This window comes from Mauremys mutica, chromosome 8 (genome assembly GCF_020497125.1).
Source record: "Mauremys mutica isolate MM-2020 ecotype Southern chromosome 8, ASM2049712v1, whole genome shotgun sequence".
In the NCBI taxonomy this organism is placed as follows: Eukaryota; Metazoa; Chordata; order Testudines; family Geoemydidae; genus Mauremys; species Mauremys mutica.
In genome coordinates this window covers 32,830,119-32,853,040 of record NC_059079.1, presented here as the reverse complement: position 1 = coordinate 32,853,040, position 22,922 = coordinate 32,830,119, and the positions used below count along the sequence as shown (strand labels likewise).

At 42.8% G+C, this 22,922-nt stretch overlaps 1 protein-coding gene across 12 annotated transcripts in view; it reads left to right on the top strand.

The window, feature by feature from the left end:
- Positions 1-22,922, top strand: part of HFM1 (helicase for meiosis 1) — a 127,896-nt gene that overhangs the window by 49,168 nt on the left and 55,806 nt on the right. For all 12 annotated transcript variants that reach the window (XM_045028280.1, XM_045028284.1, XM_045028285.1 and 9 more), the window contains 9 exons: positions 7,764-7,858; positions 10,304-10,437; positions 17,060-17,107; positions 19,570-19,650; positions 19,760-19,851; positions 20,221-20,327; positions 20,418-20,465; positions 20,681-20,778; positions 20,858-20,989. In XM_045028280.1, the coding sequence (XP_044884215.1) occupies positions 7,764-7,858; positions 10,304-10,437; positions 17,060-17,107; positions 19,570-19,650; positions 19,760-19,851; positions 20,221-20,327; positions 20,418-20,465; positions 20,681-20,778; positions 20,858-20,989 (835 nt within the window). The remainder of the gene's footprint in view (positions 1-7,763; positions 7,859-10,303; positions 10,438-17,059; positions 17,108-19,569; positions 19,651-19,759; positions 19,852-20,220; positions 20,328-20,417; positions 20,466-20,680; positions 20,779-20,857; positions 20,990-22,922) is intronic.

The window sequence follows — 22,922 nt, the reverse complement described above, 5'->3', positions numbered from 1 at the left end:
ACTCCAGCACCAGAGTGGGTACTGTTGAGTCCTGTACCAATGAACTCACCACTGCAGGAGAGCCACTGCAGATACTTTGTTGGCAGTACTATCGATGCCAGACACGTTTGCTGCAGTGAGAGACCTACTCTCATGCCAGTACTAGTGTCTCCAGCTATGCAAGAGCTGACAGCAGCGGCACTGATGGGAAAGACCTCAGCAGCACTGAGGCCCCAGGTGTCTTCAAAAGAGAAACAGTCCATGATGGCCCATTTCCATCTCGTCGCTCTCAACACTGATCGCTGGCACTGATCAGCACCGCTCCTTCCTTGTCTCCAGGAGGGGAGTCTTCGGAGACAGAGTCAAAGGCCAAGTCATAAGCCTCTAGCAGGAACTGGCTATGTCACTTCAATTAGCACTATCTTGCCCATGGACCCAAGCCAAGGCATCCCATCCATAGTGTGGCCCCCGGGGCAGTGGCAGATGCAGTTCAATGGCTATTCTGGAACCCCTGAGCTTTCTGGACAATGCAGAGGACTCGTTGCAGAAGGTCATACTCCCTGGTGTCTGAGTCCAGAGCACTTCCACTGCTCCACTCAGAGCAGGACCCAGGCTTCAGTACTGAGGCCAGTGCCGGATACCAAGGGCCAGTACCTTAAGACCTGTCTGGTGCTGAGTGTGAAGAACAGTGCCCCCTACCAGTACAGGCTTCCTCCTCTTCTCCTGATGAGACTGGTGGGAGCAGGTGTAGCACCCTCCCAGGATGACTACAAGGCTCATCAAGAGCTCCTTAAGAAAGGGGCTCAAAACCTGGGGATCCAAGTAGAAGAGATCAGGGAGTCCTCCCATGCTGTAGTGGACATTCTAACAGTCACAGCCCATCAAGAGTGGCATTGCTCTTAACAAGGCCATTATGGACCCCATCAAGGCATTATGACAGGCCCCAGTGTCTCTTCAGCCAACAGCAAGGAAAACTGAAAACAAATACTTTATCCCAGCTAAGAGTTGTGAGTTTCTTTTACACATATCCACCACTGGTATTTTTGGTTGTGTCAACAGCCAGTGAGTGGGAAAAACAGGGGCTACAGGGGCCAACCCCCAAGGCCAAGGATGCCAAAAAATTAGATCTTTTTGGCAGAGAGAACTATTCAACAGGGGGCCTCCAGCTCAGGATCATGAATCAGCAGGCATTCCTGGGCAGGTACGATTTTAATTTCTGGGATTCCATGCTGAAATTTAAGGAGTTATTACCCCAGGAGTCCAGTCAAGAATTTGCAGCTCCTGTGAAGAAAGGCAAATCGGTGCAAAGGCATCCTTGCAAGCAGCCTTGGATAATGCAGACCCTGCAGTCCAATCTGTGGCCACAGCGGTGGCAATGCACAGAAGCTCATGGTTTCAATCCTCGGGCATGCTGCATGAGGTCCAACAGACCTTGCAGGACCTTCCTTTTGTGGACACATCACTCTTCTCTGAGCAGACAGACTGTCATAGGTTTATTCCCCACTTTGAACTTTAGCGTTCACAAGATGGGGACCTGCATGGACTCTTCTAAACTAAAATCCTAGTTTAGATCTGGTTCTTGCTGCCACCAGTCAAGTTTTAAGTGTCTGACACACTCCCTGTTCCCCCAAAACTTTCCCTGGGGAACACAGATTCAAATTCCTTGAATCTCAGCACCAAGGGAAATAAAGCATTCCCCTCTCCCCTCTCCAAGTCCTTAGGAGAGATACCTGGATTCAAATTCCTTGAATCAAACAAAGAGGGATTCACTTTTCCCCCCTCCCTTTCCCCTGAAAATCCAAACAAGGAAGAAATCAATCAAGTTCTAAAAAGAAAAGATTTTATTAAAAGAAAGAAAGAAAGTACATTATCTCTGTAATACCAGGATGGAAAAAATTACAGGGTCTAACTTATAAAAAACTGGAGAGACTTCCCCTCCCTCCTCCTCAGAATAATCAAAGTAACAGCAACAGAAATAAAGATATTTCTCCAGCAAACACACAATTGCAAATGTAGAAATCAAATTATAAGACTAGTCCGCCTTTCTAATACTCACTAGACTGAATAGAAGAAAATACTTCAGGAAACTTGGAGAACTTGAAGAATATGTCTGGCCTCTCTGAGGCCTGGTCTACACTAAGAATGGGGGTCGAACTAGGGTACGCAAATTCAGCTACGTGAATAGCGTAGCTGAATTCGAACTACCCTAGTTCGAACTACGTACCCGTCCAGACGCCGCGGAACCGAACTCCGCGGCTCCAAGGTCGACTCTGCTAACTCCAGCTGCCGAGGTGGAGTACCGGAGTTCGAACTAGCGCTTCCGGAGTTCGAACTATCGCGTCTAGATCAGACGCGATAGTTCGAACTCCGGAAAGTCGAACTCACCGCGTCGACCCGCGCGGTAAGTGTAGACTAGCCCTTAGATCCAAAAAGAGAACGACAATCCAAACAAAGGACACAGACAAAGCCTTCCCTCCACAGAGATTTGAAATTATCTTGTCCCTTGATTGGTCCTCTGGTCAGGTGTTCATCAGGTTACTGAGCTTGTTAACCCTTTACAGGTAAAAGAGACTTTAACCCTTAACTATCTGTTTATGACACAGACTCCAAGCTGCACAGCCTAAAGGACTCAAAGGCCACTCTGAAGTCTCTAGGACTTTATACACTGGCACCCACAAGGAAATATTATAAGCCTCAACTGGCTGCTCGATTCTTCCCACCGCCTGCCCGGTAAGACTACTAAAGGGAAAGGAGCAGGAGCTTTAGAGAAGACCTCTGCCCCCGTCCTCATCCATGTCTACGCCTTGCCCTCCCCCCTACTCTGGTAGGTCCAAGCAGGCCTTTTGATGGGACCCTGGAGGACGACATACCAGGATAGAATTTGGATCCAGCCTCTCCAGTTTTTGTGGACTGTTTATCCCATTTCAATCAGGTGTGGGCCCGCATTACAACAGACTATTGTGTGCTAAGCATAATAGCAGTGGGATATACTCTTTAGTTCAGTTGTTCCCGCCCTCCCCATCCCTTTTCAGGGACCTTTCTCATGAGCTACTTCTAGCCCAAGAGGTGCAGTCGCTCCTATGGGTGGGAGCCATGGAAGAGGTTCCACCAGAGTTAAAGGGCTGACAATTCTACTCCTGATATTTCCTTATCCCGAAAGCCAACAGTCTCAGACCAATTCTGGACCTGCAAAAGCTCAGCAGATACATGAAGAAGCCAAAGTTCTGCATGGTCTCCTTGGCTTCCATTATCCTTTCCCTGGATCCTGGGGACTTGATTTGAAGGACGCCTGCTTGCTTGCTTCCATATCTCGATCTTTCAGGAACACTGAAGGTTCCGAAGGTTCATCGTGAACCACGTGCTCTAACAATTTGCGATTTTCCCATATGGCCTGCCAGCAACCCCTCGAAGTACATGGCAGTCATTGCAGCCTTCCTGAGGAGACAAGGGGCTCAGGTCTACCATTACCTTGGTGACTGGCTGGTCAGAGGTCAGACCAATGGCCAGGTGGAGTCTGACACAAAGTTAATCCAGTTAACATTCAGGACTTGGGTCTGCTGAGAAATGTTCAGAAGTCTACCCGCTCCCTGGTTCAGAGGATAGAGTTTATTGGGGTAATCCTCAACTCTGTCCAAGCCAGAACTTTCCTCCCAGAAGCACGGTTCCAAGCAATAGTGATGCTTATAGAGAACCTCAGAGAACACTCCATCACTACAGCGAGGAACTTCTTGAAGCTCCTGGGCCACATGGCCTCATGCATGTATGTAGTGCAGCATGTGAGATTTCAACTAAGACCTCTCCAGGCATGGCTGGCATCCGTATACTCATCAAACCGACACTGTTTGGACACAGTTATCACAGTTCCCTGTCGGTGATCACCTCTCTCAATTGGTGGTTTGACCTGCTGACCCCAACCATCTGTGTCTCTCATTACAGGTGCTTCAGTGACAGGCTGGGGTGTTCTTCTGGGTTCCCTCAGAACTCAGAGCCTTTGGTCTCCGGAAGAGCTCTCGCTACACACATCAATGTCTGGGGGCTCAGAGCAGTTCGCTTGTCATGCCAGGCATTCCAGACCCATTTGGCGGGCAAGAACGTGTCAGTTCTCACAGACAACATGATGGTGATGTTTTAGATCAATAGGCAGGGAGGAGCATGCTCCTCTCACCTGTGCCAGGAAACACTTCACTTGTGGGAATTCTGCATAACCCACTCGATCTACCTCCCGGCCTCCTATCTGCTGAGATCACAGAACAAGCTAGCGGATCAACTCAGGAGATCTTTCTCCATTTGTCCAGATGTTGTGAACACCATTTTCCAGAGGTGGGGAACTCCTCAGATAGATCTGTTCATGACAAAGCACAACAGGAAGTGTCTCCAATTCTGTTGCCTCCTGGGTAAAAGACCCAGATGTCTCACAGACACCTTCCTTATCCCCTACACGGGGTATCTCTTCTATGCATTTCCTCCCATTCCTCTAATACACAAAGTCTTGCTTAGGATCAGAAAGGACAGAGCGTGGGTCATCTTGATAGCCCTGCTTGGCCCCACCAGCGTTGGTTCGCCACATTCTTAGACCTCTCTGTGGAGATGCCAGTTCTTCTACCTCTGTATCCAAACCTGATCTCTAAGACTAGGGCAACCTGCGTCACCTTAACCTCGAGTCCCTTCATCTGACAGCCTGGAAGTTCCATGGCTGAACCCCTCAGAGCTAGCATGCTCAGGGCAGGTTTGCAAGGTACTTCTAGGGTGCAGAAAGCCATCCACCAGAGCTACTTACCTGGCAAAGAAGAAAAGGTTCTCGATCTGGTCTACGCAGAAGAGTGTCTTGTGTATGCTATCAACAATAGCATTTATTCTGAACTACTTACTACACCTAAAACAAAGTCTAAGTAGGTCATCTGTCTGTAATCTCAGTTTTTCACCCATGGATGAATGGCTGTTCCGTGTTTTCAAACACCATCTGTAATTGGTTCCTTAAGGGCCTTGAGAGATTGTACCCCCAGGTATGGCAACCAATCCCTCCCAGGAATCTCAAACTGGAATTGTCAAAACTGACAGGACCTCCATTTGAGCCACTGGCAGTATACTGTCTGCTCTACCTGTCCTGGAAGGTGATCTTCCTGGTGGACATTATTTGTGCCAGAAGTGGCTTAGAGATCTGAGCCCTTACTTCAGAACCACCATAATATGGTATTCTTCAAGGACAAGGTCCAATTGCGTCCTCATCCAGCTTTCATTCCAAAGGTGGTTTCCCAGTTCCGTAGTAACCAGGATATCTTTCTACTGGTCTTCTATCCAAAACCACATTCCGACAGAGGTTCCACCCACTAGACATAAGATGTGCACTGGCTTTCTACATAGAAAGGACTTAGCCATTTTGGAAAACTACTCAACTATTTGTGGCTTTTGCAGACAGGATGAAAGGCCCAGAGAATTTCATTGTGGATCACGTCCTACATCAGCACATACGATGACCTGGCAAAGGTCCCTGCCCCAGCTGCCCTGACAGCACATTCCACAAGGGCCCAAGCATCTTTGGCAGCATTTGTAGCACAAGTTCCTATCCAGAACGTTTGTAGAGCTGCAATATGGTTGTCAGTTCACACTTTCACTTTTCACTACCTCATCACCCAACAGGCTAGAGATGATGCTGGATTTGGCAGAGTTGGTGTTGCAATCAGCAGGTCAATAAACTCTGAATCTTCCATTTGCAACTGCTAGAGAGTCACCTACATTGAAATGGACATGAGCAAGCACTCAAAGAAGAAAAATAGTTATTAATCTTTCCATAACTGTTCTTTGAGATGTGTTGCTCATGTCTATTCCAAGACCTTCCTTCCTACCCCTCTGTTGGAGTTGGCCAGAAAGAAGGAACTGAGGGGGTTGTGGGTTGGCAGGACCTTTGTGCGACTCCAGGGGTCTCCAGAGCTGACCTTACGGATACCTCTGAGGGAAAACTTTCCAGTGGCTATTCTCAGAGTGAGCACACGCCTACTCTTATATAGCCTCATCCTCAGAATATTGAGAAATGCGGAGAGGAGTAGTAGGAAGGGTTGCGCGAGCATTCTAACAGACACTGTTTGGAGAAGGTTCTACTATTAGGCACCACTAGGAGGTGCAATATTCCTAAGTGTGAATAAGCGGAGCCATCTCAAAGAACTCCAGTTACAAGTAACCTTCATTTCTTTGAGAATTTGGGCATTAGTATATTCCACAATCCAACTTCGTTCCCCTGTGCTATGGAGGAGTCCTGTACAGCTGGAATTCTGTGGTGGTCAAGGAACTAAGTGATGGTTGGCCCGTTCTGCCCTGTATGCTGTTGGTAAGGGGCATGAGAACACTTTGGGCATGTGTGCCTCCCAGTGGACACTGCTGGACAAAAGACTTCAGTTTCAAGCTCCTGGAGCACACACAAATGATAATTGGAATATATATATGGACAAACATCTTTAAGAATTCCGATTACTGTACATATAAGTAATACGTATCTTTGGCCATTAAAAAAAAGATACATGATTTTGCTGCTAGAGGTACTGATTCAGAAAGATACTTAAGCATATGCCTAACTTTAAGCATGTGCTTAAATTCTTATACTGAATCAGGAAGAGTTATTTGATTCAGGGCTGTTTTCATATGTACCACATACACCAATCCAAATTAAAAAACTTAGAAAATTCCCATACAAAATTTAACAATATACATTTAGCTCTATATTTCCAATTCTGGACAAAGTAGGAGGGAAAGTGAAGGTTGGGTGCTGAGTACATGAGGTAACTTGATAGTGAGTAATGAAGTCAGTAGGGAACTTGGTGTATCTCTTAACGGTTCATTTCCAGGCTTTTTAACATTTGGCAATAATTAATGAGTGTCAAGAATTGGTTTTCTGAGCTTGTGTTTAATAATCATTCATTTAAGAGCTGCTTCCCACTTGAGGGAGGAATTGACAGTCTCGCTAATCATAAGACTAATGTCCAGCACTGCAAAGTGCATTGAACGACTACAAAGTGAATTCTCTCCAGTCCTTCTCATTCAGAAGGATTGTGGTGGTGACATGCAGCTTGGGTGAGGTGGGATGTGGAAATCACTTGACTGAGGTTAATGGATTTTTCCAAATGCGTATTTGTCCACTGGATAAATGGGATTCTGTTTTGTGTATGCACAGTATTGTTTAACAACTGTGCAAAATTTCATTGATCCTAATACTGTCTATAGCAGGGGTCAGCAACCTCTGGCACGCGGCTTGCCAGAGTAAGCACCCTGGTGGGCCGGGCCAATTTGTTTACCTGCCGCATCAGCAGGTTTGGCTGATTGCGGCTCCCAGTGGCCGTGGTTCGCCGTCCCAGGCCAATGGGGGCTGCGGGAAGCGGCGCAGGCGAGGAATGTGTTGGCTGCAGCTTCCCGCTGCCCCCATTGGCCTGGAATGGCAAACCGCAGCCAGTCGGAGTTGCACGGTAGGTAAACAAACTGGCCCGGCCCGCCAGGGTGCTTACCCTGATGAGCCGCGTGCCAGAGGTTGCCGACCCCTGGTCTATAATATATGCGTGTTACAGCAAATAGGCTAGTAGTACCAGCCCAAGTGCAAACAACTATTTTTTTTAAAGTTCAGGTACTGTTCAATGTGCAAACGGATTTGCCAGGATTTGTCTTTCAGTTGTTGATGCCTTGGCATTCCTCAACAGGTTAAACATAACATTTTAAAAATACATTTTGAATTGTTACCAAAGATATGAAATACATATTTTAGGTGTCTCCTCCTAAATCTTAAAGTACTTTTTTTTTTCCAGTTTGACACTACAGCTACAGCAGTTATCTTGACTAGGTTAAGTACAAGAGAGAAATATGTACAGCTGTTAAATGGTGCAGATACAATAGAAAGCAGGTAACTAAGTAATTTTGCCACAAGCATACTGATGGATAGAGCCATCAGAATGTATTTTCTTGTATCCCATGGATTATAAAAGACAGGTTTATGGGGAAATCATACAGAGGTACACCAGAGGTGGAAACTTCATTTTATCTGTTCAGTGACTGAGAGAATGCTAATCAACAAGAAAAGCAAATAATATTTAGATAGTGCAAAAAAGTCATCACAGAAGCTTTCTTGTAATATTTTTTTTTAAGAATCAGTTTTTAATTGAGAAAAATAAATTATGTAATTTGGGCATCTATCCTGTAAATTTAAAACATCATCGATATCTACCAAACACCCCAGTCCTGAGCCCATTCCCTTTCCAGTAGTCCAAGAAAAAAAGATGAACTCTGCAGTGTTCCCATATGTGGTGGGGTATACCTACCCCACACTGGGATGGAGGGGATTAACTCCAGGCTCTGGGCTGAGGAAGCTGCACCCTGTCATCCCTGCTCAGCATGCTCCAACTGGAATCACAGTATAAGAGTTCCATTCAGTCTGGGCCGACTGAGGAGAGCAGATGTGTACAGCAGGCTTCTGCCAGGAAGCTGCTGGAGCCCCAGGCTACAGAGGCTGACTGCGCTGAAGCCACTGCAGACACCCAGTTGACCGCCGAGGATGACAGAGAAGAGTTTGCTGATGTTGGGAGGCTACCAATGCTGGAAGTGAGGGTAGGAAGCGAATGGCTGAAGAGAGAGACCGAGCCTGAACACAGGAGAATTGGTTCCTCAGGGCCCTGGGTCCGGACCCAGTGGAGTAGGTTGCATCTGAGTCCTCTTATCCTTCACCATACCCACCATTCAATGAGGTCACCGCCCGAAGGAGCGAGTTGTACTGCCTTGAATCCAAGGGCAACTGGTTAGACTCTGGCCTCTGGGTCACGCTGCCTTGAACCAAATGGCAGCTGTCCTAAATCCCGGGACAGCCCGACTAACTCTGGCCATTGGACCATACCGCCCTGAGAAGAAGGGCAGCTATTTAGACTTTGGCCACTGGACCTTGCTGTCCTGAACCTCGGGACCGTGTGACTGACTCTGGCAATTGGACCATATTACACTGAGAAGGACAGCTATTTAGACTTTGGCCACGAGGCCTTACTATCCCGAACCCTGGGGTAGCCCTACTGACCGGGGCCATGCTGCCCTGGGAAAAGGGCTGCTATTTAGACTTCAGCCACCAAGCCTTATGGTCCTGAAGCCCAGGCTTGCCCTGGTGACTTGGGCCACAGGGCCATACCACCCTACGGAGCTGATGGGTTATACCAGCAACACCATAACACTGACATAAATACTGCTGCCTATTGTCTCAGTGGATGTGTGAGATGCTTCACAGTTAAGTATCAGAGGGGTAGCCGTGTTAGTCTGGTTCTGTAGATGCATCTGAAGAAGTGGGTATTCACCCACGAAAGCTCATGCTGCAAAACGGCTGTTAGTCTATAAGGTGCCACAGGACTCTTTGCTGCTTCACAGTTAGTTCAGTTTTGTCAATAGCTTAATGTTAGAGGTGAGTTCTTCTCACCAGTTCTTTTGGTACATAAATTCTGTTGATTTCAAGTGATTAGTGTTGTTCCTAATACCTATGATGTTCCCGTCCTGGTTTTGTGTGGGGGTAAGGAGGTTCTTAAGTTATCCCTGTTTTGGAATGTAGATGCCTGTAGATACGTAGATCCCTGCTAAAGTACAAGTCATGTTCCTTGAAAACAGCAGCATGACACTGAATGAGTTTCTGGGTTTGGAGATTGAGCTCCATGTATTTTTCATCAGCTGGAATACTACCCATACCTGATACCTACAGAAGAGAATTAGGTCTATAGTTCTGTCTTAAACATATCAAAGGAAATTGGTTGTAGATACGTGGTGATAGTATTCAAAAAACCAAGAATAGAACATAGAAAGCTCCCAGGCCATATCTTTGAAGTTTGACACAAGAGAGATTCAGGAAACGCTAGCCTATAATGCTCAATTGATGGAAGGCCTACAGGGAGTGAGAGATATTTAAAAATAAGAACATTCAGACTTACAGTGGAATTTAAATGCTAAAATTGAAAAACTTATAAGCTAAATCTAGTTAAGACTTAAACTCTGATATTTCCCAAAATACCAAGAATATAATGCAACATGTAAATATAGATAGTTTTGTTTCCTGGATGCCAGTGATTTCCAACAGCGAACACCAAAAGTCTCTGTTTCTTTTGCTAACTGGAGCCCATTCCATAACAAACCACTTGAATTCTTGATCATGTAAATATTTTTTACCTTTTTATACTGAGTACAATAAAAAGCAGAAGCAGTAAGTGGACTATTTATGGTAAAATATAATTTATTATTGTTTGTAAAAAAATGTTGATGTTTTATACTGTTGATTAATGTTTACTTAATTATATTTCTAACTGATTTACCTTTTGTTCCTTACTAGTTTACACAAACATCTTGTTGAGCATTTAAATGCAGAAATAGTGTTGCACACCATCACGGATGTGAAAATAGCTTTGGAATGGATACGATCAACTTTCCTATACATCAGAGTTTTGAAAAATCCAGTTCATTATGGTTTGTTGCTTTTAAATTGACTAGAATATTATACTGGATTATATATCATATCTAAGATAAAGTAGGTTACAGTAAACTACCTGCATTTTTGGCAAGTAATTTTCTGTTAGTGAGAAATGATAAAAAAGATTAGTGTTACTTGTTTTCTCTCGTCTTTTATCGACTGTCATTTCAATAGGGATTGAAGACAATAAAGTTGTTAAAGGTAACCTGGAACATGTTTAGGAAAAAGCATTTCAACCGTGTTAACATAATTAGCAGGCATTTCAACATATTTTAAACTTGTACTACTTTTTCATTAACAGGTCTGCAAAATTTCAGTCTATGATTACCAACTTCCCACCGTGTTGAGGCATCACAGCACACACAAAGCTGGTGGTATATTACCATTACTTTTCAGCTCTGAGTATTGAGTGTGCCTCCAAGGAAAAGGTAAATCAACTTTTATTTAATATTGAGTGGTTTTTCTTTTTAATATCCGTATTTTATAGAAGATAAAATGAGGATATTAAAATTCAGAAAACTGCTTCATATTGAATAAAAACAGATCTATCTTTTCCCCCCAAAGGCAGATTTTCTGCTTCAGCACTGATCGTACGGGCTGCTGAACCAACCAGCATAAGGCATTCTGTGGTGCTCAGCAAAATGGGATGTCTATGATTGTGATTGTGGAACAGTTGCTTTGTGGCACTGAAATAGAAAATAAATAATTGGTAAATTTAAATCTTTTTGGTTGACATGTTCTCAAGTGATAAGTGTTTGGACATTCAGCAGCTGTTAGCAAGCTACTCCTGACTCCTTTTTATATATCTATATATCTATATCTATATCTATATCTATATCTATATATATATATAAAAATATAAAATAAGCTACTCCTGACTCCTTTATGTCTGTTTACGCTTTAGGATATTGTTAATGCCATTGTACTATTATGTGAAAAGCTATATAAAAATAATACGAAGATTACAATGCCCTGCAAAACCAAGGCCATTATTAGTTAAGACTATTACAATAGATGCCTGTCTCATTAGCACTGTCGTAATCCAAATAAATTATGTTCACCCAGATTTCAGTCTTTCGTTTCCTAGTTTGGTAGGAAATGGAAACATCACATAAGAAATGCTCTTAACGTGTGGGGAGGAGGGAGATGAGGAAAGCTGCATATTGTTGGAGGAAATTTTTGCTAGGAAATTCTAGCTAGGAAATTTTTTGCTAGCAAGCTGTGTCGATGACTTTGAGGAACCCTGGCTCTTGTTTATGGCCGATGACTTCAGACTTTTTCGAGACTTATTCTGCAGGATTGCAGACCCCCTGCAGATTCCGTTGGAGGAAGTCAAGGATTAGCATTATAAGCTGCTTGATATCCTTCACACGTCCTCTTCCTTCAAGATTGTACTACTGATCAATTAAGCTCTTCTAGGCTCCACAAAAGGGCTCTGGCAGACCCCAGCGTCCATCCCTCCGACTTGCAAACCTGCCGACAAAAAGTACTACCATCCAGCGAAAGATGCTGAATTTCTATTCTTGCACCCTAGCCCAAATTCTCTGGTGGTCAATTTGGTGCAAGAGATTGGCCGTCAATACTAACCCCATGCTAGTCATCCAGACAGGGATTGGAAATTACTGACTTATTTGGACGCAAGGCATATTCTTCAGCCATGCTCCAATTTTGAATATCTACGAGGCTCTGATGGCTAACTACTTAAACTACTCCAAATTGACAGATTTCTGTCACGACTTCCCAGAGGCCAAGAAAGAGCAATTCCAGTCCCTAATATTGGAAGGACACCTTCTAGCCTGTACAGCACTACAAGCCACTGCTGCCTGATCCATTGCAACTGCTGCGGTCATGAGACATGCATCATGGCTCCACCTCTCAGATTTTCCTAAAGCGGTACAAACCATTGTGGAAGACTTAACTTTTGAGGGCCAAAAACTATTCTTGGAGCACACAGACAATTCCTTACACTCCTGTAAAGACTCCCTAGCTACCCTCCAAACTCTCGGGATTTACACGCCTGTGCTGAAGAGACGTCCAGGAAAGTACCACTTCCCCCCTTACTCTTGATCACCGCAATATACTCCTCAACGGTACTATGAAACCCAGGGCTGAAAACAAAGGCCTCCCTCCAAGTGTAAACAACCTACTCCTCAGGGGGCTACCTCTCACACACCCCCACTGAAGCAACAATTTTGAAAGGCCTCAAGGCCCCAAGAAATGTCCCCCCTTCCAGTCATTCCCACAGTCTTTCAGGTCGCACCAGTTTGGTGACCGACAAGCTCTGTTTCTCCCATCATGGAGACTAATCACCTCAGACAGGTGGGTTCTAGAGATAATTAAGGAAGGATACTCCATCCCCTTCATATCTGTCCCACCCTGCCACCACCCACTCCCTGTCTCTCTTCAGGGACCCCCTCACAGACCCATTCTAGGGGGAGAAATAAATCATCTTCTGCAACTGGAAGCCATAGAACTGGTCCCTTTCCAACACAGGGGGCAGGGTTTCTACTCCCATTATTTCCTCATCCAGAAGAAATCTGGTGGCTGTCGACACATCCTGGACCTTCACAATCTAAACAAGTTCGTCAAACTGCAACACTTCAAGATGGCAACCTCTCCACTATTATCCCAGCACTGGAACAGGAGGACAGGTTCTCTGCCCTGACCTCCAAGACACATACTTTTATATCACAGTACGCTCTACCCACGGACGATTTTTCCAATTCGTCCTGGGCAATAACCACTACCAGTACAAGCTACTGCCTTTCAGACTATCAACAGCCCCTTTGGTGTTCTCCAAGGTCCTGGCAGTAGTCGCAGCCTACCTAAGGAAACAAAGCATCATCATCTTTCCATACTCGAACAACTGTCTCCTCAAGACCCCAGCTGAGACCGACATTCTCCAAGCAGTCTATAACAATGAACTTGTTTACAAAGCTAGATCTCCTCATGAACCTAGAAAAGTCCACTTTAATGTTAGTACAACACCTGGAATTCATCAACGCATAATTGGACACCATACAAGCCAGAGCCTTCCTACCGCCTCACAGATTCTTGGTCATACTAGATCTGATATCCAGTGTGCGGGGTCTGCCTCCAGATCTCTGCCAGAACGTGCCTCCAACTTCTAGGCCACATGGCAGTGGCCACTTTCATGATCAGGCACGCAAGACTACACATGCGATGTCTTCAGGCCTGGCTCCATACAGTATATCACCCAACAAACACAGCCTCCACAAACTCTTATCCATGCCAGTAAGAGTCAAGGACTCACTACTTTGGTGGACGCAGCCCTACAATGTCTGTGTTGGTGTTTGTTTCCTCCAACCACCACCGACCATGATTCTGACAACCGATGCCTCCCTAATCAGTTGTGTCCCCCAATCACACAGTGCAGGGCAGATGGTCATTAACCAAATCCACTCTACACATCAACCTCTTAGAACTACAAGTGATCTGCGATGCCTGAGAACATTTCCTCCCTCTCCTTGAACATCAGAGTCATGACAAACAATCTCGCCTGTATGTTTTACATCAACAAGCAAGGCAGAGCATGTTCCCACTCTTTATACTCAGAGGCACTCAAATTGTGGAACTGGTGTATCCAGCACATCTCCACCATTTCAGCAGCATACCTCCCTGGATACCAGAACACCACTGCGGACACACTGAGCCAGAGATTCTTCCAGGATCATGAGTGGCAACTGGATATGCGAACCCTTCAGCCCATCTACAATTGATGGGGATGTCCTATCAGATCTTTTTGCTACACCGCAAAACACTCATTGCTCTCAATTCTGTTCCAGAGCAGGACTGGGACACGAATCGCTGAGAGATGCATTCTTTTATCGCATAGAGTACACCACTCCTCTGTGCCTTCTCTCCATTTCCCCTCCTATTCCAGATACTTCACCATATACAGGAGGACCGAGCTCACATTCTTATAGCTCCAACATGGCAACGACAGGTTTATTATATTTATCTCCTTCACATGATAGAATGCCAACCGATCTCTCTCTGACCAACACCACAGCTCCTTTCACAGGATGTATCCTCCATCCCAATCCACAGATGCTCCCCTTCAAAGCCTGGCTCCTCCATGGTTTGAGGATTCAGAAATAACCTGTTTGGATGCAGTGAGATACTTTTGAGTAGCAGATGTGACACAACTAGATGCACTTACATTCACAAATGGACTAAATTTCAATGCCAGTGCACCTCCAACCAAGTTGACACAGCACGTGCTGCGCTAGCATTTATCCTGGACTACATGTTACACCTTAAGCAATCAGGATTATCCACTAGTTCCATTCGAATACACCATGATCAGCTTCAAAAATGGAACACTACATACTTTATGAGGACCACATCCTGAAAGAAATCTTTCCCAAACCCCACTTCTGGCCTTCAAACACCCATCCAACCTTATCAAGCTCATCATCAGAAGCAAGCTCCCCAGAGTCCACCTGAAAACAGCGCCAGACCTTGCCAGAAAAACAGATGCAAAACCTGCAAACGCATCTCCACAGCTATGATGATCAATATTCCCCCAATACACCTTTCAAGATCAATTGGTCCTACACATGAGGGATAGCTCAGTGGTTGGAGCATTGGCCTGCTAAACCCAGGGTTGTGAGTTGAATCATTGAGGGCAGGGCCGGCTTTAGGAAGTGCGGGGCCCGATTCGACAGGGCCCGAGCAGGGATGACTCACCCGGCGGCGATCCGTGTCTTCCGTGGCACTGAAGGACCCGTCGCCGAAGACTCGGTAGGGAACCGCCCCGTGAGTACATCCCCCCCCGCCATCTGACCCCCACCCATGTCCTGCCCCCGACTGCCCCCCTCAGAAACCGCAACCCATCAGCCCCCCCCCGCTCCTTGTCCCCTGACCACTCCTTCCCAAGACCCCCCACCCTAACTGCCCCCTAGGAATCCACCCCCTACCCAATTCGCCCTGCTCCCTGTCCCCTGACTGTCCCAACCCCATCCACCACCACCCCGACAGACCCTGGAACTCCCACGCCTACCCAACCCCCCCCTTCCCCATCCCCTGACTGCCCCCCCAGAACCTCTGCCTGATCCAGCCTCCCACACACACCTGCTCCCTGTCCCCGGGACTCCCTGCCCCTGCCTTATCCAACCCACTCCCGGCCCCGGTCTCTTACCATGCCGCTTACTCCTGCCGGAGCCGCGCCGGGGCCAGGACTGGGGCCAGAGCCGAAGCCGCCGCACCGCCTGGCCGGGGCTAGGGCTGGGGCTGCCATGCCGCCTGGCCGGAGCTGCCGCACCGCCTGGCCGGAGCCGGAGCTGCCGCACCGCCCGGCCGGGGCCAGGGCTGGAGCCGGGGCCGTGGCGCTCGTCCGGAGCGAGCCGCTTAGCCGGGGCCGGACTGGGCTGCACCGCGACTCCCTGGAGCCCTCCTCGCGTCCCCCCGCCCCAGCTTACCTTGCGAAGCCGCCACTTGTTTCTGAACCCTCCCAGGCTTCCCGCGCAAACGTCTGATTCGTGGGAAGCAGGACAGAGGGAGGGGAAGAGGGGCGGGGTGTTCAGGGGAGGGCCAGGGACGGGGCAGACAGCTGCCAGAGCTTGGGAACTGGCTCCAGCTCACCACTGGGCGCGGGGCCCTCTTAGGCACGGCGCCCAATTCAGGGGAATCAGCGGAATCGGCCTAAAGCCGGCCCTGCTTGAGGGGGCCACTTAGGGATCTAGGGCAAAAAATCAAGTACTTGGTCCTGCTATTGAAGGCAGCGGGCTGGCCTCAATGACCTTTCGGGGTCCCTTCCAGCTCTCTGAGATAGGCATATCTCCATATATTTTATTTTATTTTTATTTATCACAATATGTGGTGTACCTGATCCAGTGTATCAGATGCCCCAACAACAACTATCTGAGTGAAACCAGCCAATCACTATGCTCTCAAATGAACTCTCAAACAAAAATTATAAAAGACAGAAACACCCTATCACATGTGAGCAAACACTTAAGTGATCACTCTATATCTGACCCCCAGGCCTCATCATTACAGGAAACCTGCACAACACCTTCAAAAGATGAGCCTGAAAACTTTAATTCATAACTATTCATATAATTATGACTCATTACAATTTTTAACGCACTCTGCTGCCTCCTAACCCTCCTTTGTCCTAAAACTGGTGAGGTGTTCAGTGCCATCTTCATTTGAAGCGGTCTCCTGCAACATTATTCTGAACAATCTGTCCAACCTTGTATGTAGCTGTGACACTCTGGTCACCATTTCCTGACCTAAATAAGGAAGATCTCTGTGAAGCTCCAAAGCTTGTCCCCTCTATCAGCAGAAGTCGATCCAATAAAACATATCTCATCCACCTTCTCTCTCATATCTGGGACCAACACAGTTACAAAAACACTGCAAACTTAAAATGGATACTATTTCATATATATGCAGAAGTTGGTCCAATAAAAGATGTTACCTCACCCACTTCGTGCCTCCATTTTAAGTGTCAATTAGTATGAAAGGTACAACCATTGTACTGAAATTGATATTTTTTACAGTCACTAAATTGTTTTGGTAGACAGTAATGTTGAAAATTAAATGCATGATTGTATTAATTTAAAAGGCCATTTTTTTCTTTTCCTGCAGGTTTTTCATCTGGACTAGACACAGTTGGAATTGAAGCAAAATTACAAGGTCAGTGCCTTTTCATCTTTCTGAGTACAACATGTCATTTTGGGCCAGATTCTTCCACCATATCTGAGTAGCTCCATTCATTTCTGTGGAACTACTGATGGAGCAAGATACTATTCAGTGTGATTAAGGCTGGCTGAATCTAGCCTTCTGTGAATTGTTAAAGCAACACTATTACTTTCAAGTATCAGAGGGGTAGCCATGTTAGTCTGAATCTCTGTAAAAAGCGACAGAGTCCTGTGGCACCTTGTAGACTAACAGATGTCTGTTAGTCTATAAGGTGCAACAGGACTTTTTGTTGCTTTTTACTATTACTTTAATTTAACTTACATACTATTCCATATTGTAAATACTGGACTTTCCAAATAGGATTATTTTACAAAAAAAAAGATTTCATAAATACTCCTCTTCCCAAGTTCTTGCCCACATGCACAGGTATACTACTTCTTGTATATCCTACTTATAAATCAAACTTTGCATACAGTAAGATTCACTTCATTTTTAATGCTTTTCATTTTCCTTCCTTTCCCTCCATTGATTTGTCATTTGATTTAATTTCTTTTCACATTCCTTCAAAATTTGCTCTGCAGAAATTTAATATCAGATTTCCTCTTTCCGCAAAACTTAAATACCTGCAGCTTGCCCAAAAGCAATTTAAAAACTGCATGCTTGATGCACAGCAATAGTAGAGACTATGTGCGGGGGAACTTCATACTGCCTTGTATCATAGAAAACTTTGCATAACTCCCTGAGGAAGGTGGGAGGAGAATTTTGTAAAGGTCAAGGGCATGGTATTTTGTGGCCAGTGGGAGTGTATCCAGTGAGCTATAGGAGGGCCTTATATGCTATTCTTTCATGTTACTTATATTGGTGGCTGTGATTTGGCTACGTATGCAGTCTGGCTGGTTTAGACTGAGGATTCCATTCCCCAGGACCATGAGATTTTTCACATGTAGCAAAGCCCTTCAATGCATATTCTGCTCCATTGCTAAAGATTTAGCATTTATTGCTCGATTTATTCATTCTGTTTAGGTATGCCAGGAGAAATCTTACACATCTTGCAAGATTTGTATGCATAAAGTGTTCCATACTTTATTTAGTCATATCTCAAATCTGTTTGATTTATTAGGTCTTCTAAGAATTATTTTGCTATGCTAAAATTGTTCTAAGCTTGGTTATACATTTATTCATATAGCAAATGGATAAAGCAATGCCATAAAGTAAGATAAGATAATTCAATCAAGCAATTAAGGGACCTTGTATGTTGTACTGTTGTTAAAGCAGACATGTATTGACTTTGCAAATACAAAAAGATCAGTTATATTCTTCAGTTCTCAGGTTTTTATAGAATAGTCTTTAACTATTACTTAAAGAATTTTTAAGAAGACGATTTTGTTATGGCTTGAACATAAAATAATTATTTACTTTAAGGCTCTTTAAATATTAAAATTACTTCTCAATTTATGACAATACCATCAAATTACCCAGATGAAACTCAACAGTTTAGGGGTCAGCCCCTCCCATCTTTAAATGATAAAAACAAATATGCTATGCTTTCTTTCATATTGTCTCATATTGTCATATAAGAAATAGGTATAGTAATAGAACATTACTTGCTAAGATTTTAACCACACAAATCGGGAAATTCAACTTTATTATTCTAACAGATACTGTAACTCAGCCCTCTTGCAGTATTTTGTAGTAATGTATATTCTGTTAATTATAATTGTCTTATATATATATATATGTGTATGTATATGTATATATATTGTGTGTATGCAATGTGGATGATTTGTGGTTGCTATGGGAACTACAACTTTGAGTTTCTTGACATACTTGCATTGAAAAATCTCAACATTGTATTAATGTCATTTTTGCACTTAATTTTCTGAGTTTCGAAAGAGATAAGAACAAAGGAAACACTTTGATCATCATTATTCAAATATCCACTGCTAGTGACTACATAGGTTTATTTGAATTTGTAACCATTGAAATAAATGCAGGCACAGTTACTATAATGTACATACACCATTAAAAACTCAATCACACATGCATTTGAATAGCCATGCCTTGTTACGTCATTAAAAATTAGTGAAAATATTGTATTGTGTTAGATGATTATTAGTGGACTCTCAACCTTTTCAGAGCTTAAGTTGACATTGTAAACTTCTCACATCTAGTTTCTTTCACACTTTCTACAATTTTAAAGTGAGAGTGGTTGGTTGGTTTTCGTTGAATGTATAGTTGAGCTTGAGCCTGCCCCAGTGAATTTAGTAAGAATTTTTGCCACTGACTTCAATGGGAAAAGGATTGTGTGCTTAGGCCTTCTGTTGAGTTAAATGGAGTTACTCTGGTTTTACACTGATGTAACTTAGACTATAATCTTTTCCTTAGTATATACAAAAATATTGTATTTTTTTCCTGCATGTTCGAAAGATAAATTTCTCTTTTCAAACTCTGGACAGAATTGTGTTTGAAGAATTTGAATGATTTGTCATCTCTTGATTTGATCAAGATGGATGAAGAATTTAATTTCAAACCTACAGGTAACATTTACTTCATAATATAATTTAGACTATAATATTGAAAACATATTTTTAAAATATTTTATCTCTTTAAAAAAATGCACTAAATATTTTTAATCTTCATCTACAGAGACTGGAAAACTAATGGCTTGGTACTATATTGCATTTGATACAGTGAAACAGTTTTCCTCAATTAATGGAAAAGAAACTTTATCTGAACTGGTAATTTAATTTTCCTAAGGGAAAAAAATATATATATATATATTTATACAATCTGTAAGTTTAAAACAGAATTGAAGACAGTTTATATTGTTTTTCCTTACACCAAAGAATTATGAAGTTCAAGATGTATAAGATGTATGCAGTATGATTTTGAGGGTTTTAGTCTCAGATCTTCCAGTTCTCCCATCTTTTACTCTCCTCAGTTATGTAGCACTGAGTCATCTTACCCTTCTGAATGAAGGAATTCTGAAGCAATTCTGATTATATATAACATACTATATTGTCTTGTGCTGTTACTTCCATTATATTTTACTACTAACGACAATTGCATGAAAACAGGATCTGTTAAACAATGTTAAATTGTTACAGATCACAATGATATCCGGCTGCGTTGAATTTTCGGATGTCAAGTTAAGAATAAATGAGAAGAAAATATTGAACACTTTGAATAAAGACAAGAACAGGATAACTATCAGGTACAAAAAATCAATGAATTAATGTTCAGAAAGAAAGTATATTTTTTAGTTAAAGTGAATAGCAAAAAATCAGTATGTTTTATTATACAGGTTTCCAATGGAAGGGAAGATAAAAACAAGAGAAATGAAAGTAAACTGGTAAATATTTTGTCATATCTCATTGGCTTGAAAATAAAAGCCCTGATCCAAACTCCTATTGACTTCATTGTGTGCAGGCTCATGCCGTTAGATGCCAAACAATGTTGCTTTTATCTTGAACTTGCCTTTGTTTTTCAATGGCGTCTTTGACTCTTGTTTTATTATATTTTGTTTACTAATATTGTTTTATATACTAAGAAATGTTTCTTTTTCAGTCTTATTCAGGCTCAGTTAGGATGCATTCCTATTCAAGACTTCACTTTGACACAAGATATAGGCAAAATTTTCAGACATGGCTTAAGAGTTACTAAATGTATGTTAAAATTTAATGCATTTTGATATATTTAAAAATAAACTGTATTATATTATTAAATATATTTTTTCTTTTGTAGGGTTATCTGACTTTCTGGCATCACGTAAAAACAATTTTCCTGCATTATTAAACTCTTTGATTTTAGCTAAGTGTTTCAGGTGCAAACTGTGGGAAAACTCTCTGCATGTATCTAAACAGCTAGAAAAAATTGGTAGGTACAAGAAAGAAACAGTAATTATAATAGTGTGTCAAAGTTCATCATTAACTTCACTGTAAACTTTTAGAAGATCTGTTTTCTGGACTAAATAAGTCTTCCAACTTTTCATTTGCCAGAATCATGGTAGAAAAGACTCTCTTGCAAGGATGATTAGTTGACAGACCAGTACAAATTCTTTCAGAATCAGTAAATTCTTAACTGGATTAGTAACTAGAATGAAAACTTTGATCTAGGAATAACAACAAAAATACACTAGAGAAAACATTTAAGGAACTTTTTCCAGAGATTTAGCAGTATCAGATTCATGTTTATAAAGAAAATTGAACTATCCGTTGTCTTGGCAGAAACAACTGATATTTGTACTTTAATTAATCTTTTTGTAATTTGTGATGTATCCTGCAAAATATTGAATTTCTGCTGCTTTGCTGATAATGTACACAACCCTGTCCTATAACATTACTGTTTTCCTCAATGGTAGACAGTCTTTTCATTGAAAATTCACACACAGGGCACTTTCAAGGATGACATAATTGTGACAAATGTAGTATGTTAATGATGTCTGAGACAGGCTTTAAGATAATGTATTTATTTACCTAACAACAGGAGATTACGTAGAAAATAAGTACAGGACTAACGCTGCTGTAATCTAACCTTGCTGCCTGGGTCTCTGCAGCTGCTTCTTGGTGCTGTGTGGGAGACAGGAGTAATGGTACTGAATAGAGTCCTACAGAATGTGTAGCAACTTCCTGCTACAGTTTAGCTCTTTAGGGCACACCTTCTCTTTTAAAAAAATTCACCATATTCTCTAATTGAACAAAGTCTAACAGTGATTTAACTTAACATTTTTAATGTTATTTTTATAATATCAGTCAATCTAATTAATCTTCAGCACTTTTCTGTATCTGCAGCCTTGGGGGTTTAGGCATGTCTATGTCTTAAACAGTCTGTTCACTCTCTTTGAAATAGTCTGAAACACAGTTGATCTATTACACTTTTTTGTGCTTCTCGTGATTTTTCACATTGCAGCTGTGTTGCTCTATAATTGAGTAGTGCTTAATAAATTGCCTTTTTCCCTTCACTCTACAGAGTCCACATTCTTCAAATCTGTTTTCTTGTGGGTATCAAGAACTAGATGATATACTGAATTTCATAAGTTTTAGCAAGATCTATTAATTCTGTATTCTTGAACTGTGGTCCATTGCAGTCCTTGAAATTCCATGACATGCAAATACAGACTTAGTGATCACAGTTGAAGCTGTGGTATCTTGAAGTATCAATCTAGAAAGTGGTTAAAATAGTCCATTATGATCAGGTAATCATGCCTGGTGGGCAAATAAATCTATTCCAATTTTGCCTTCGAGTATTGTAGGTTGTTCACGTGATGTCATGTTTCTTTCACATTGTGAATCTCAGTATTTCAGGCAGGTTCCACACTTGCTTATTATTTCATCCATATCACTGTTTATATGTGGCCAGAATATTACTTCTGCCCTTTTCTTTTAGTCATTCCAAGGAGTTTTTGGTATGGGACTTAATTCTCATGTACAGTAAGGTCCCTTTACAATGCACTGGGAGTGGGAGTAAATGTACTTTGTAAAGGGGCCCTCATGTAAATGAGAATCAGGTCCATATTCTTTCCAGTATTTTTCTTCTTATGACTATGGAATTTATTGTTTTTGTACATTTCATGAGTACTCCCAAAATCAATGAGAGGTTCATTTTTATATGGTGAATATGCATGTGGGGAAGTGTTGACTCTATCCAGTACTTAGAGCATGTATTACTTCTTGTATTGTTTCATCCTTAGCTGTTTCTCTTTCCTGCTAATCTTTTATTTGTGGCAAAAAGGCACATGGTGCTTTTATCGGGTTCACATGAACTGGTAACTGCTTATTCTAGATCATCTATTTGGGAGGTAGCAAAGAGA